The 16,252-nt window shown below is 45.1% G+C and overlaps 1 protein-coding gene and 1 pseudogene across 2 annotated transcripts in view; both read right to left on the reverse strand.

Moving 5' to 3' along the window:
• LOC311108919 (zinc transporter ZIP12-like) overlaps positions 1-3,045 on the reverse strand; it is a 29,403-nt pseudogene extending 26,358 nt beyond the window's left edge. Inside the window, exon 1 of the transcript in view lies at positions 2,856-3,045. The product of the transcript in view is annotated as a zinc transporter ZIP12-like (transcript). The remainder of the gene's footprint in view (positions 1-2,855) is intronic.
• Positions 3,046-3,649: 604 nt separating this feature from the next.
• LOC311109014 (macrophage mannose receptor 1-like) overlaps positions 3,650-16,252 on the reverse strand; it is a 46,506-nt gene continuing 33,903 nt past the window's right edge. Inside the window, exons 25-30 of the mRNA XM_084151799.1 lie at positions 15,156-15,321; positions 14,801-14,953; positions 7,282-7,398; positions 4,762-4,923; positions 4,593-4,625; positions 3,650-4,324 (exon numbers count right to left, since the gene is read on the reverse strand). Of these exons, the coding sequence (XP_084007925.1) occupies positions 4,089-4,324; positions 4,593-4,625; positions 4,762-4,923; positions 7,282-7,398; positions 14,801-14,953; positions 15,156-15,321 (867 nt within the window). The 3' untranslated portion in view covers positions 3,650-4,088. The remainder of the gene's footprint in view (positions 4,325-4,592; positions 4,626-4,761; positions 4,924-7,281; positions 7,399-14,800; positions 14,954-15,155; positions 15,322-16,252) is intronic.

The following is a 16,252-nucleotide window of genomic DNA, read 5'->3' on the forward strand; positions in this document are numbered from 1 at the left end:
AATGGTGAGAGGAATTCACCCGAGTGGATACCCACAGCAGTAACTGGTGTAATGTTTTGGGGAAAGCGTCCCTCTGTGTGAACTATTAGCTGTGAATCAGACAGACAGATTTTTCGAAACTCCTGGCTTCACATGTGAACAACAACATTCCTCAGAAGGCTACAGAAAACGTTGCAAATTAGAGAGTTAAGCCATATTACAGGAGCACAGAGACTATAAAACATTGCATGAACACATGCACTCTTACTGTATTGAAATTGAAGTTAAAGTAAATGTTTTTAAGAAAAATGAATGTCCACCTGCTCACCAATGAGTCAGATTACAATCACACATCTAAACAATAATAATAGCTACAGAATAGCTACAGATGAATCCCACAACACGAGCATAGGATTGCTAATACAGGAAGCAGCATGCTGAGTAACAGTCCCAGATGACTGCAGCAGCTCCCCAGAAAGTATTTATGCTGTATGATCCCTGAGTCACCACAGATGAAACGCACAAGTGCATGCACGCCAACGCTACCTCTGAACGCTTGCACAAGACTCTAACATCTCTCCAACATCCTCCCACACACCATGTACCCTGCATGTCAGACAAACCTGAACAACACACACTTCTGTAAAACTCAAATTATATAAAACTGTGTACCTGTCCAAAAATACCATTAGAAATAAATGGAACAAAACAATTTCAGCAGCTGTAGTATCGAGAACTGTTGTTGTTTTCCTGCTCTGGTGGATGGAGAGGAAGAGTTTATGTTGTTTGGGGAGAATTCTTGGGCATTGGTAAATGTATGATATCTTGAGGATTAGCTGCCAGTGCCACTGCCTTATAGGGCTCCGGTTGCCATGGAGAAACTTGCCTCCTTTTAACAATGAGGGCACTGAGAGCAGCACACCAGAGGCCGGGGTTGGGCGAGAGAGAGGGTTGAAGTGGGGGTAGGCAGAGGAGAGTGGAGGGTTGGAGGTGATCTAGTTGAATGATTGATGCCTGAGAGAGCACTGTTCTGAGAACTGCTTATTCCTGCAGGCTGGAGCCCCCCTCTGAGCCACAGAGCAATCAGTATGCACACTGAATATACAGCAGTCTGCTGTTATGTAATACATTTTATTTGCAGATTAACTTGTTGAATGTAACTGAATGTAACTGAGTGAGTGAGTGACTGACTGACTGACTAACCGAATAACTGATTGACTGACAGACAGATAGACTGACTGACTGAGTAAGTGAGCGAGTGACTGATTGATTGAGAGACAGATACAAAGTTTGTTCATTTTCTCAGAGGTTGTTACCATACAGTGCCTTCCAAAAGTATTCATCCCCCTTGGCGTTTTTCCTATTTTGTTGCATTAAAACCTGTAATTTAAATTGATTTTTATTTGGATTTCATGTAATGGACATACAAAATACAAAATAGTCCAAATTGGTGAAGTGAAATGAAAAAAATTACTTGTTCAAAGAAATTCTAAAAAATAAATAAATAACCAATTACCTTCAGAAGTCACATAATTAGTTAAATAAAGTCCACCTGTGTGCAATCTAAGTGTCACATGATCTCTCACATGATCTCAGTATATATACACCTGTTCTGAAAGGCCCCAGAGTCTGCAACACCACTTAGCAAGGGGCACCACCAAGCAAGCGGCACCATGAAGACCAAGGAGCTCTCCAAACAGGTCAGGGACAAAGTTGTGGAGAAGTACAGATCAGGGTTGGGTTATAAAAAATATCAGAAACATTGAACATCCCAAGGAGCACCATAAAATCCATTATTAAAAAATTGAAAGAATATGGCTCCACAACAAACCTGCCAAGAGAGGGCCACCCACCAAAACTCACGGACCAGGCAAGGAGGGCATTAATCAGAGAGGCAACAAAGAGACCAAAGATAACCCTGAAGGAGCTGCAAAGCTCCACAGCGGAGATTGGAGTATTTGTCCATAGGACCACTTTAAGCCGTACACTCCACAGAGCTGGGCTTTACGGAAGAGTGGCCAGAAAAAAGCCATTGTTTAAAGAAACACGCTTGGTATTCGCCAAAAGGCATGTTGGAGACTCCCCAAACATATGGAAGAAGGTACTCTGGTCAGATGAGACTAAAATTGAGCTTTTTGGCCATCAAGGAAAACGCTATGTCTGGCACAAACCCAACACCTCTCATCACCCCGAGAACACCATCCCCACAGTGAAGCATGGTGGTGGCAGCATCATACTGTGGGTATGTTTTTTACGGCAGGGACTGGGAAACTGGTCAGAATTGAAGGAATGATGGATGGCGCTAAATACAGGGAAATTCTTGAGGGAAACTTGCTTCAGTCTTCCAGAGATTAGTGACTGGGACGGAGGTTCACCTTCCAGCAGGACAATGACCCTAAGCATACTGCTAAAGCAACACTTGAGTGGTTTAAGGGGAAACATTTAAATATCTTGGAATGGCCTAGTCATAGCCCAGACCTCAATCCAATTGAGAATCTATGGTATGACTTAAAGATTGTTGTACACCAGCGGAACCCATCCAACTTGAAGGAGCTGGAGCAGTTTTGCCTTGAAGAATGTGCAAAAATCCCAGTGGCTAGATGTGCCAAGCTTATAGAGACATACCCTAAGAGACTTGCAGCTGTAATTACTGCAAAAGGTGGCTCTATTTTTTTTGTCTTATTTCTTGTTTCACCCAAAAATAATATTTTGCATCTTTAAAGTGGTAGGCATGTTGTGTAAATCAAATGATACAAACCCCCAAAAAATCAATTTTTAATTCCAGGTTGTAAGGCAACAAAATAGGAAAAATGCCAAGTGGGGTGCATACTTCACAAGCCACTGTAACTGGTGTGTGTAGTTTAGGACCTGCTGACAGTAAGGAATTAGTGGGTTTTGAGGCACTGTGTTTCCTTTGTGTTGTTGGACAGGGTTGACAGCCTTGGACAGCACTCTGGGCATTCCACACCGCTCTCCTTGGATAGCACTCTGGGCATTCCACACCGCTCTCATTGGACAGCACTCTGGACATTCCACACCACTCTCCTTGGACAGCACTCTGGGCATTCCACACCACTCTCCTTGGACAGCACTCTGGGCATTCCACACCGCCCTCCTTGGACAGCTTAAAGGACACAGTAGCAATTCCACACTGCTCTCTTTCTCTTCTCCCTCTCTTCCTGTTCTCGTAAATATAGTATATGTAATCCTCTTTAATCTGCCTCATACACTCTTAGAAAAAATGGTTCCAAAAGGGTTCTTCAGCTGTTCCCTTAGGACAACCATTTTTGTTCCAGGTAGAACCCTTTTTGGTTCCAGGTAGAACTATTTTGGGTTCCATGTAGAACCCTCTGGGGAAACGGTTCTACATTGAAGCCAATAGGGTTCTACCTGGAACCAAAAGGGTTATTTCTACCTGGAACCAAAAAGGTTTATTCTATGGGAACCCTTTTAGGTTCTAGATAGCACCTTTTTTTGTGTAGTGATGGAGCTGTGTTTCATTATAGTTGAGGTCCAATTATATAGTTCTTAATACTGTACGTCATATTGAACCCCTACATGACCATTTGATTTCTATTAACCCCCTAAAAAGCTGTTGATTCAGTATTTATTGATTTAGCATGTACTGTAAGTCAGAAGTGTGAGTAAGAGTAGAAGGCCAAAGATATTTGTTTCAAAACTTTATTTCTCTCTCTTTTTGGGCATCTATTTACAATATAATTTTGCAAAAACAAAGCAAAGTACAGTGATTGTATTTTGATCTTCAGTTTTACACACCAAACCAATCTGTACAAGACTCAATTAAACTAAACTAAATCACATAAATTGTTTGTTTTATATTGTAATGTCGTCGATTCTACAATTTGTGCCAGGTTGCATTAGAGCAATTTTAGCTCTAAATCTGGACTGTATGCTTGACAAATGATGCTGATATGCATGAGTGTTCACCCATTATTTACAGAACAATAAATTGAACAAAGATAAGACATGAATACTTTCAGATTTAATTGCATTCTCTCAGTCTGGGTTAGAGTTGGTCAGAGTTGGTAGGCCTAGACCCCAGCAGCATGATTGTTGTTTTCACCTGTTGGTGGTTCTTGGTCTTCTATCTAAGCTGTTTCGTTCTGCTCTATGCTGGCCACCAGGCCCTTTGTGTCCACTGTGGTTGTATGGCGGGTGGGGTTGTTGAAGTACAAGGTGTTGGCGAACGTACCCCCTCCCAGGACGGGGATAGTTATCCGTTTGCGGAGTAGGACGGCACCAAGTCCTACCACAGTGATTATCACCAAGACGACGGCCACAGCGATGCCGGCGTAACCATGGGGAGCTTTCTCCACTGGGGGAGCTAGAAGACAGTCAGAAAATCACAGTGTTATTGGGAGAATTATTGGTAGGATTGGTCTTAGTTTATTTATAATGTTCAGAAAAGTGGAATAGGGTGAAGTTGCCCCTAGATGCTGATCTTGGGTTAGTTTAGCATTTCCCCCGCTAATGGTTAAGGATATGGGGAGGGCTCTGTACCCAAGAGCAAGAAAATGATTGATTTGATTGTCACAACTATAGAATTGATCACGCTTTACTCTAACCAGTTATATCTGCTATGAGACACTCACCAGCAACTTGTTGCTTCTCTGTATGTGTGATGACTGCAAAATAAAGAGATAAAGATGTACAGAAAACATAAATGCAAGACAATTCTAAGCTGACACAGAATGATTTGAATAATGACTCTGATATCATCCCATCTTAAATACCAGAGTCTATCTGCTGAGTCCGACTCACCTTTGGCTGTTTTGCAGATGTAAGACTTGTGCCGGCTGCAGCTGTTGGTGCTCCACAGACCGCTACCAGACTGGATCTCCACACAGGGGTCTCTAATGTTTGGCATCCCTTGTTTCCAGTTGGTATAGTCCACCACACTGTTGTCAATCCACATCCAGTCACCTGAGACAAGAACAAACAGGTCAAACAGTGGAGGCTCCTCAGAGTAGGAAGGGGAGGACCATTCTCCTCAGAGAATTTCAGAATATTTAAAATAGTGAAACATTAATAAAGTTATAATTTTTTAGATACAACAATACTAAATATATTCACGTCACCAAATAATTGATTAAATCACATTGTTTTGCAATGAAGGTCTACAGTAGCCTCAACAGCACTCTGTAGGGTAGCACCATGGTGTAGCCGGAGGACAGCTAGTTTCCGTCCTCCTCTGGGTACATTGACTTCAATACAAAACCTACGAGGCTCGTGGTTCTCACCCCCTTCCATATACTTACACAGTAATTATGACAACTTCTGGAGGACGTCCTCCAACCTATCAGAGCTCTTGCAGAATGAACTGACATGTTGTCCACCCAAGCAAAGGATCAGATAATAAATCTAGTACTGAAAGCATAAGCTACAGGAAGCTAGCACTGCAGTGCATAAAATATGGTGAGTTGTTGGCTCAAAGAGAGAGAAAGACAATAGTTGAACAGTTTTTACCAAATTAATTTCTTTCAAAATGAAGGAGAAGCGAGAGAGCGATAGCTATATTTTGTTGTAATCTTTTCACGTTCGCTTACTTAGCTAGCGAATGCAGCTAGCTAGTTTAGCCTACTCAAACACCAGGCTCAAACAGAGAGGGATACTATGTTAGCTAGCTGGCTATGGCTATCCAACACAGGAACTCTTCCAAGTCAAGGTAAGCTTTTGGTTTTATTAATTTATTGCCACCGGGGCCCGTCGGTGTAACTGCTAAACTGCTTGCTGACTCTACACTGTACTGCATTATTGTACCTAGTTCACTAATGCGTTAGTTCTAGTAGCTATGTTGACTATGACGTTAGCTAATATATTGACTCTGGAGTGCCAGAGTGCACTCAGAGTTGCTCTTGGCGTTCTTAAATTCAGAGCGTTGTCAGATTGTCCGTTTGTAAATTCAGAGTGTTTCACTCTTGGAACGTTCATAGTGCACATTGGACGCTCTGGCCGAGGAGTAGGGTTGATCCGAGCATTCTGACCTCATAACGACAGTCAAGCACCCAAGCTTACTGGCTAAAGTTGGCTAGCTTGCTAGCTACTTCCAGACACAAATGAGAGAACACCTCACTCTGACCATTTTACTCACCCTAGCAGAGCTGGTTAGGCTGTTTTCATGATATCTAGAGCATTGGTGACTGTAACTGTGGTAATGGCAACAATTGAATTATGTTTTTTTGCAGACGTTTATGACACTGGTTATATTCAACGGGTGTTGCTCGTTTGTAAATCAGTTATTCTGCATCTGGCACACTCAGACGAGAGTGCTCTGAAATGCGAGTAGAGTGAATTTACAAACGCACCCAACGATGTAGGCTGTGTGTAGCGGTTAAAGGTTATGGTATGATGGTTTGGCTTTGAAAGGCTTTTTGGCCTGGTCACAGACAGCTGATGTGTTGTGCACTGGAGTCCACAAGTGAAGGGAAAAGGTGAGAGGTGGAGAGCGCGTAGATGCGAGAAGGAATTAAACAATGATCAAAGGGATTATGCTGTTTGTATGTGGCAGCTATGAAAGTGACGTTTGCGTGCGATCATTCCACCAATTCTGTTGAAAAACTTTTCTTAAACGGAAGCAAACGGAACGAAATGGGGATAAACATACCTGAATTTGTCCAATAGGAACTCTCGTTTGCAACTGTTGGACTAATGATTACACCCTAGATCAGCTAGGTTCAGGCAAGAGTGTGCAAGGCGGAATTGAATGTGTCAATGTCTGTCACCTTGATTATACAAATTTCTCTCGACCTGTGCACCTACGTTGTAAACTTTCATTCATAGGCTAGGTTGTAGCAACCTCATGATGGGTATAGGGAAAATTTGAGTATCATGTAATAGCCTAAATCTATTGATGTTACATTGAGATGGGTGAATGGAATATGAATTACAGTCATCCAATATGATGTAATAGAAATAACGCTATGCTAATCAATAAATATATCGTCCTCCCTCATCTCAAACGGCACTGACCGCCACTGGGGTCAAACCAATATCCTTTGATAGGGGTGATTCATTGTCATTGAACAACTATAAATAGATAAACATGGTTCTAAAATTGGGACATAATCTTCGAATTGCAAGAGACAGGTACTTGCACTTCGTTCATTCAAAGTTTTAAAAAATTCAAATTTGAGGGCACAGGGTTTTTGCTACAGTAGCCTGCTTAATGTTATGGGTTGTCAGTAAGAGGTTTTGATAGGGTTGCAAAATTCGGGTGAAAAAAAAAAAAAAAACTTTCCTTTTTGGGAAAGTTACCAGAATTTTGGAACCATAGGTACTGACCTTCGTGGCTCTTGTGCATGCCGATCCAGAAGGACTTGGCTCCGTCCTGCAGTAGCTCAAGGTTCTCCTGGATGAAGCTGGCCTCCAAGGGATCCTCGATACTCACCAGGGATGCTCCTGTTGTCAGAGAAACATGCTCTTACTTCTCTATATTCATCATCATCCCAATCAATCACTTTGAATGTCTTTCATTTAATTCATGAGTTCATGTGCTTTACATTCAATTGAAAACATTAGGTATGTCCCAAATGGCACCCCATTCCCAATATACCCACATGAAAAAATACTAAGGTGTATACTATAGTAGGAATATTATAGTATTCACTGTAGTTTTTTTGCAGACTTCAGTCCGCAAAAACACTACAGTGTATACTGTAGTATTTACTGTAGTATACTGTAGTATTTACAGTTTACTATAGTATAAATAGTGTTGTTGCAGACTGTAGTACGGTATACTGTAGTATTTATTGCAATGTTTTTGCGAACTGTAGTATACTGTATTATTTACTGTAGTGTTTTTGGGGACATTACTGTAGTATTTACTAAAGTGTTTTAGTTGTATTATCTTTGACATAGAAGTGGGGGTATTTTTCTTAAGGAAACCTACTGGAGAAATACTGAAAGAGCACATTTTCCATAACCTCTACGTAGGACTGGGTTCTGAATAGAGAGTTCAGAGCTTCTACTCTTTTCTATGACCTGTAGCGACAACGATGAGCTTTGGGACTTGTAGGGACATCTCAGGGCTTCATGCCCTCTTCTATCCCTCTTCTTCATGTATCTGTTTGGTGAAGGTCAGGCTTGGCAAAGGAAAAGGGGGAGTGGTGTGTCGATATATATATACAGTACCAGTCAAAAGTTTGGACACACCTACTCATTCCAGTTTTTTATTTGTATTCTACTTTGTAGAATAATAGTGAAGACATCAAAACTATTAAATAACACATATGGAATCATGTAGTAACCAAAAAAGTGTTAAACAAATCAAAATATATTTTATATTTGAAATTCTTCAAATAGCCACCCTTTGCCTTGATGACAGCTTTGCACACTCTTGGCATTCTCTCAACCAGCTTAATCTGGAATGATTTTCCAATATTCTTGAAGGAGTTCCCGCATATGCTGAGCACTTGTTGGCTGCTTTACTTTCACTCTGCGGTCCGACTCATCCCAAACCATCTCCATTGGGTTGAGGTCGGGTGATTGTTGAGGCCAGGTCATCTGATGCAGCACTACATCACTCTCCTTCTTGGTAAAATAGCCCTTACACAGCCTGGAGGTGTGTTGGGTCATTGTCCTGTTGAAAAACAAATGATAGTCCCACTAAGCCCAAACCAGATGGGATGGAATATTGCTGCAGAATGCTATGGTAGCCATGCTGGTTAAGTGTGCCTTGAATTCTAAAAAAATCACAGACAGTGTCACCAGCAAAGCACCCCCACACCATAACACCTCCTCCTCCTTGCTTTACGGTCGGAAATATACATGCGGAGATCATCCATTCACCCACACCACGTCTCACAAAGACACGGCGGTTGGAACCAAAAATCTCAAATTTGGACTCATCAGACCAAAGGACACATTTCTATTGTCCATTGCTCGTGTTTCTTGGCCCAAGCAAGTCTCTTCTTATTATTCGTGTCCTTTAGTAGTGGTTTCTTTGCAGTAATTCGACAATGAAGGCCTGATTCACACAGTCTCCTCTGAACAGTTGATGTTGAAATTGCATTTATTTGGGATGCAATTTCTGAGGCTGGAAATTCTAATGAACTTATCCTCTGCAGCAGAGGTAACTCTGGGTCTTCCATTCCTGTGGCGGTACTCGTGTTAGCCAGTTTTCATCATAGCGCTTGATGGTTTTTGTGACTGCACTTGAAGAAACTTTCAAAGTTCTTGAAATGTTCCGTATTGACTGACCTTCATGTCTTAAAGTAATGATGGACTGTTGTTTCTCTTTGCTTATTTGAGCTGTTCTTGCCATAATATGGACTTGGTCTTTTACCAAATAGGGCTTCTGTATAACCCCCCTACCTTGTCACAACACAACTGATTGGCTCAAACGCATTAAGAAGGAAAGAAATTCCACAAATTAACTTTTAAGAAGGCACACCTGTTAATTGAAATGCATTCCAGATGAATACCTCATGAAGCTGGTTGAGAGAATGCCAAGATTGTGCAAAGCTGTCATCAAGGCAATGGGTGGCTATTTGAAGAATGTCAAATATAAAATATATTTGGATTTGTTTAACACTTTTTTGGTTACTACATGATTCCATATGTGTTATTTCATAGTTTTGATGTCTTCACTATTATTCTACAATGTAAAAAATGATTACTTTATCCTATCCCAGGTATTCCTTGAAGAGGTGGGGTTTCAAATGTCTCCGGAAGGTGGTGAGTGACTCCGCTGTCCTGGCGTCGTGAGGGAGCTTGTTCCATCATTGGGGTGCCAGAGCAGCGAACAGTTTTGACTGGGCTGAGCGGGAACTATGCTTCCGCAGAGGTAGGGGAGCCAGCAGGCCAGAGGTGGATGAACGCAGTGCCCTCGTTTGGGTGTAGGGACTGATCAGAGCCTGAAGGTACGGAGGTGCCGTTCCCCTCACAGCTCTGTAGGCAAGCACCATGGTCTTGTAGCAGATGCGAGCTTCAACTGGAAGCCAGTGGAGTGTGCGGAGGAGCGGGGTGACGTGAGAGAACTTGGGAAGGTTGAACACCAGACGGGCTGCGGCATTCTGGATGAGTTGTAGGGGTTTAATGGCACAGGCAGGGAGCCCGGCCAACAGCGAGTTGCAGTAATCCAGACGGGAGATGACAAGTGCCTGGATTAGGACCTGTGCTGCTTCCTGTGTAAGGCAGGGTCGTACTCTCCGAATGTTGTAGAGCATGAACCTACAGGATTGGGTCACCGCCTTAATGTTAGCGGAGAACGACAGGGTGTTGTCCAGGGTCACGCCAAGGCTCTTCGCACTCTGGGAGGAGGACACAACGGAGTTGTCAACCGTGATGGCGAGATCATGGAACGGGCAGTCCTTCCCCGGGAGGAAGAGCAGCTCTGTCTTGCCGAGGTTCAGCTTGAGGTGGTGATCCGTCATCCATACTGATATGTCTGCCAGACATGCAGAGATGCGATTCGCCACCTGGTTATCAGAAGGGGGAAAGGAGAAGATTAGTTGTGTGTCGTCAGCGTAGCAATGATAGGAGAGGCCATGTGAGGATATGACAGAGCCAAGTGACTTGGTGTATAGCGAGAATAGGAGAGGGCCTAGAACTGAGCCCTGGGGGGACACCAGTGGTGAGAGCACGTGGTGCGGAGACAGCTTCTCGCTACGCCACTTGGTAGGAGCGACCGGTCAGGTAGGACGCAATCCAAGAGTGAGCCGCGCCGGAGATGCCCAGCTCGGAGAGGGTGGAGAGGAGGATCTGATGGTTCACAGTATCAAAGGCAGCAGACAGGTCTAGAAGGACAAGAGCAGAGGAGAGAGAGTTAGCTTTAGCAGTGCGGAGAGCCTCTGTGACACAGAGAAGAGCAGTCTCAGTTGAATGACCAGTCTTGAAACCTGACTGGTTTGGATCAAGAAGGTCATTCTGAGAGAGATAGCAAGAGAGTTGGCTAAAGACGGCACGCTCAATAGTTTTGGAGAGAAAAGAAAGAAGGGATACTGGTCTGTAGTTGTTGACATCGGAGGGATCGAGTGTTGGTTTTTTGAGAAGGGGTGCAACTCTCGCTCTCTTGAAGACAGAAGGGACATAGCCAGTGGTCAAAGGATGAGTTGATCAGCGAGGTAAGGTAAGGGAGAAGGTCACCGGAGATGGTCTGGAGAAGAGAGGATGGGATAGGGTCAAGCGGGCAGGTTGTTGGGTGGCCTGCCGTCACAAGTCGCAAGATTTAAGGGTAAGGGGACTTGGATTGGGGGAAGGGGTAAATAACTTTATAAAAAATAGAAAGTAGGAGATGGAAACTTGTTCTTCGGGCTACTGTGTCACGCCCTGGCTCTGGGGACTCTAGTATGTTGAGCCAGGGTGTGAGTTTTCATTTGTGTTTGTTCTAGTTTAGTATTTCTATGTTGGCCAGTGTGGTTCTCAATCAGAGGCAACGTGTATCAGCTGTTGCTTGTTGTCTCTGATTGGGAACCATACTTAGGCAGCCAGTTTTCCCACAGTGTTTGTGGGATCTTGTTCCTGTATAGGTTTGTGTTTGAACCGAGGACGTCACGTTATCGTTTGTTGTTTTTGTTCGTGTGATCATTCAAATAATAAAAATATGTTCACCTTCCACGCTGCGCCTTGGTCCTCTGTTCCCGACGATACTGATAGAAGATCCCACCAAAACTGGACCAAGCAGCGTGTCCAGGAGCCATCGCCAGGAAAATCTCAAGTGGATCTCCTTCGCCTCCTCGACTGGGTCAAGCCGTGTGAGGAAGAGAGAGGCTGGACTTGGAAGCAGAAGGGCGAAAGTCTGGCGAGAGACATGGAGACCTGGTCCACGGGAAGGAGAGACGGCCAGACATTTTTTAGGGGGAGGCTCACGCCGTGGACGACGGGGCAGCAGGAGGCCGCCAGGTTACGGGAGTCACTGGTCACCAGGGGGAAGGAGGATGCAGAGGCACGGCGAGAGGTACTGGGGTGTGTTGCCAGTCCGGTCCGGCCTGTTCCTGATCCCCGCGTAGGGCCAGTGGTGTGTGTTCCCAGTACGGTCCGGCCTGTTCCTGCCACTCGCACCAAGCCTACGTTGCGCTTCGCCAGCCCGGCCCATTCCTGCTCCCCGCACCAAGTCAGTGGTGCGCTTCGTCAGCCCGGCTCGGCCCGTTCCTGCTCCCCGCACCAAGTCAGTGGTGCGCTTCGTCAGCCCGGCTCGGCCCGTTCCTGCTCCCCGCACCAAGTCAGTGGTGCGCTTCGTCAGCCTGGTCCGGCCCGCTCCTGCTCCCCGCACCAAGTCAGTGGTGCGTTTCGTCAGCCCGGCTCGGCCCGTTCCTGCTCCCCGCACCAAGTCAGTGGTGCGCTTCGTCAGCCCGGTCCGGCCCGCTCCTGCTCCCCGCACCAAGTCAGTGGTGCGTTTCGTCAGCCCGGCTCGGCCCGTTCCTGCTCCCCACACCAAGCCAGTAGTGTGCGTCATCAGTACGGCACAGCCCATGCCTGTTCCACCGGTGCCTGGTTTGGCACGGGTCAGCTGCGTCACGCCGGAGCTAGAGCAATCCGCTCCACCGGTGTGCAGTCCAGCTCCGGTCAGCAGGGTCAGACCGGACCAGGGGTACTTTGGGGGGTTAGAGAGGGAGTGGGGGATCATGCCCGGAGCCGGATCCGCCGCCAAGGCAGAGTGCCCACCCGGTCCCTCCCCTGTGGTGTTTTGTTGGCGCGGTCGGAGTCCGCGCCTTTGGGGGGGGGGTACTGTCACGCCCTGGCTCTGGGGACTCTAGTATGTTGAGCCAGGGTGTGAGTTTTCATTTGTGTTTGTTCTAGTTTAGTATTTCTATGTTGGCCAGTGTGGTTCTCAATCAGAGGCAACGTGTATCAGCTGTTGCTTGTTGTCTCTGATTGGGTAATATACTTAGGCAGCCAGTTTTCCCACAGTGTTTGTGGGATCTTGTTCCTGTATAGGTTTGTGTTTGAACCGAGGACGTCACGTTATCGTTTGTTGTTTTTGTTCGTGTGATCATTCAAATAATAAAAATATGTTCACCTTCCACGCTGCGCCTTGGTCCTCTGTTCCCGACGATCGTGACACACTGGGAAGGGAGTAGTGTTTTGTAATTTTTGAATAGTGGGTTGTAGTTATTTTGGATGTTGTTTGTGTTTCCATTGAGTTCTGTGCATTTTTTAAAAATCAACTTACAGTGCAATAAATAGGTTGGTTAAAGGCCTCAAAATGTTTACGATATCAGTGGGAGTAAGACTGGATAAAATCACAATAAAATAGATCAAATATCCACTCTAAAAATGGTTTTAAAAGTAGTTTAAACGTGATAAATATGCTCAATATTTAGGAAGCGCAGAGAGGTGGGTGCTGGATAAAGTTCTGGGTGGGTCAGCTTGTTGCTCCCATATCATGGGTTTCAGAGATGGATTGTCCACTGACCTGAGGGTAAACCTGCGCCCCAGAACAGCCTCTCCTCTAGTGTTCTCACTCCTGAAAGTTAATGTATGTAGTGTGTGTTTGTGTACGTGGGGAGTCTGTATGCCATCTTGATGGCAAGGTTTTGAATGGTCTTTTCTGACATGGGACCTCCCCACGTCCCACCAGGCTGGTGTAGCATACTCAAAGTGCGGCCGAATGTAGCTCTGCAACACTCTGAAGTCTGTTCCGGGCGTGGCTCCTCCTTTTCTTCTGCAGAGTACCCTCAGGTGGTTCAGGCGCTTCCTTCCATCCTTCTCCAGGCACTCCATGTGGGCACTCCAGGACATGTTTTCTTGGAATGTGACCCAAGGAACTTGGCCGTTGGGGTTGTCTGGAGTGCCTGTCCATAAAGTTTAAAATGCACTTGCTTGGGGTGCCTGGAGAAGAGGACGCACTGGGTCTTCAGGGGGTAGAGCTTGACCCACCACAGATTGACCCACTTCTCGGTCTCTGATAGATATTCTTCTGTAGCTTTGTTCTAGCATGGGCAAAGTTTTTGGAGGAGGCACAATAACAGAGATCATCTGCGAACTGGGCCACTTGTCCCTCTCTTGGGTAATAAATATCACAGATGTACATTATAAACTGTAGAGGACTGAGGGTGGAGCCTTGGGGTACTCCCACCTCTGGAGAGAACCTGAATGATGTGGCTCCTCCCACCCTCACTGCTATCTCCCGCTGATTTAAAAAGCTGTTTAAAAGACTGACCAGCTGACCATCTATAATCTGTAGGGAACACAATATATGGTCTATACTTGGCATGTAGGTTTCTCACTTATGGGTGGCACAAATTGGGATATGGGGGAGGGGAATGGGAAGGGCGGCAGGTAGCTTAATGCTTAAGAGCGTTGTGCCAGTAACCGAAAGGTCGCTGGTTCTAATCCCTGAGCCGACTAGGTGAAAAATCTGTCGATGTGCCCTTGAGCAAGGCACTTAACCCTAATTGCTCCTGTAAGTCGCTCTGGATAAGAGCATCTGCTAAATGACTAAAAAATAAAAAATATATGCTAATTGAATACCATAGCATTTACTATAGTTAAAAGAAAGGTAGTGTTTTTGCAAACTGTAGTGTTTTTACAGACATTTCTGTAGTATTTACTACAGTGTCTTTTTCTGGATAATACTGTAGTAGTTACTATAGTATTCTACAGTATACTACACAATTTGATACTAAGTACTACACATGCTCAAGGAATACAACAGTGTGTAATGTAGTCTTCTGCAGTATACTACAGTTTACAACAGAATTCTATAGTAAGTACTGTGGTATTCTATAGTAAACTGTAGTATTTTGTTATGTGTGTAGTGCACTATAAAGGGAATAGGGTGCCGTTTGAGACGCAACCAGTGTGGTCTGAACCAGTGTGGTCTGAATGACAATTAGTGTGAAGGAGGTTTAGTGTTTACCCATTCTGAGACAGTCCACAGTGGCGTGGGCCCAGTTCTCCACCAAAGAGTTGAGGAAGGCATAGCAGTAACCCCTGAAGGGAACCCACGTCTTGCGTTTCTTGGGCTCGGGGCACTTGCCAGGGAGCTGAGGGGGCTGAGTGGGGGCTATGTCTGTAAAATAAGGCAGAGAAGTCCTAATATGGACACTGTATACACTGAAGTTGATCTGAGAGAAGACATACAGTATATGGTAAATGTTCATGGATGGAAAATGGATACATAAAGGCATACAACATCTTTATTAGCCACATTTGGGGATTTATAAACTATTAAGCATAGACAGTGGGAAAATGGAGTAAAGGCCTTGTCTGACCTGGTGATTTCTTGCACAGTGAGTAGTAGGTGTTACTACAGTCGCCTGTCTTCCACTTGGCGTCTGTGTCCATGTAAACACAGGCCATGTTGTTCTTAGGCTCGTCTTCCCCCCATTTGGTGTAAAACAGAGGCCATTTATCCACCCACCTAAAAAGCCCTTCAGTCTGAGAGACAGAGAAAAGGACAATGACGAAAACACACAATGACGGCAAGGTCCAGCCGAAAGTTTACAAACACAAACACAAAACCTCTTTGGTATCTTAAATGAACACTTTGGAGCTACACTAGCTCTTAAACCAAAGCCAGAGTCCTATCCTGTTGTTTTGAGGATGTTTGGGGGTGCTGAGGGGGGGGAGAATAAAAAATCCCTTTTATAATAAAGCATTGCATGCTTCTAATATTATAGTATAATCACATTTGCATAGTGGCATGCAGTTGAGCAGACACGTATTTATGATTTCCAAACATAGGGATTCTTTTTTAGCAGGGTCTGGGTGTCACGCCCTGGCTCGGGGGACTCTCGTATGTTGAGCCAGGGTGTTAGTTTCTATGTTTTGTTGTGGGTCTAGGTTATTGTATTTCTTTGTTTGAGTGACTCCCAATCAGAGGTAACGAGTGTCAGCTGTTGGCTCGTTGTCTCTGATTGGGAGCCATATTTAACTATCTGTCTTTCACGTTGTGTTTGTGGTTTCTTGTTCATTTCGGTTTGTGTGAAACTGTAGACGTCACGTTATCGTTTATTATTTTGATCGTGTGATCAGTAAATAAAAGATATGTTCACCTTCAACGCTGCGCCTTGGTCCTCCTCTATGTGTGACGATCGTGACAGAAGAAACCACCAAGATGGGACCAAGCAGCGTGTCCAGGAGCCATCGCCAGGGAGATCCCTCACAGATCTCCTTCGCCTCCTGGACTGGGTCAAGCCGAGGGAGGAAGACAAGGGCTTGACATTATGGCAGAAGGGCGAGAGGCTGGCGAGGGATATGGAGACCTGGTCCACGGGTAGGAGAGACGCCCCGAAAATTTTTAGGGGGGGGCTCACGACGTCGGACCAGCAGGAGGCCGCGATAGAGCGGCCCAGTGGGTTGCCGGAGA

The sequence above is a fragment of the Coregonus lavaretus genome (genome assembly GCF_964263955.1).
Source record: "Coregonus lavaretus genome assembly, chromosome: 34".
Classification (NCBI taxonomy): domain Eukaryota; kingdom Metazoa; phylum Chordata; class Actinopteri; order Salmoniformes; family Salmonidae; genus Coregonus; species Coregonus lavaretus.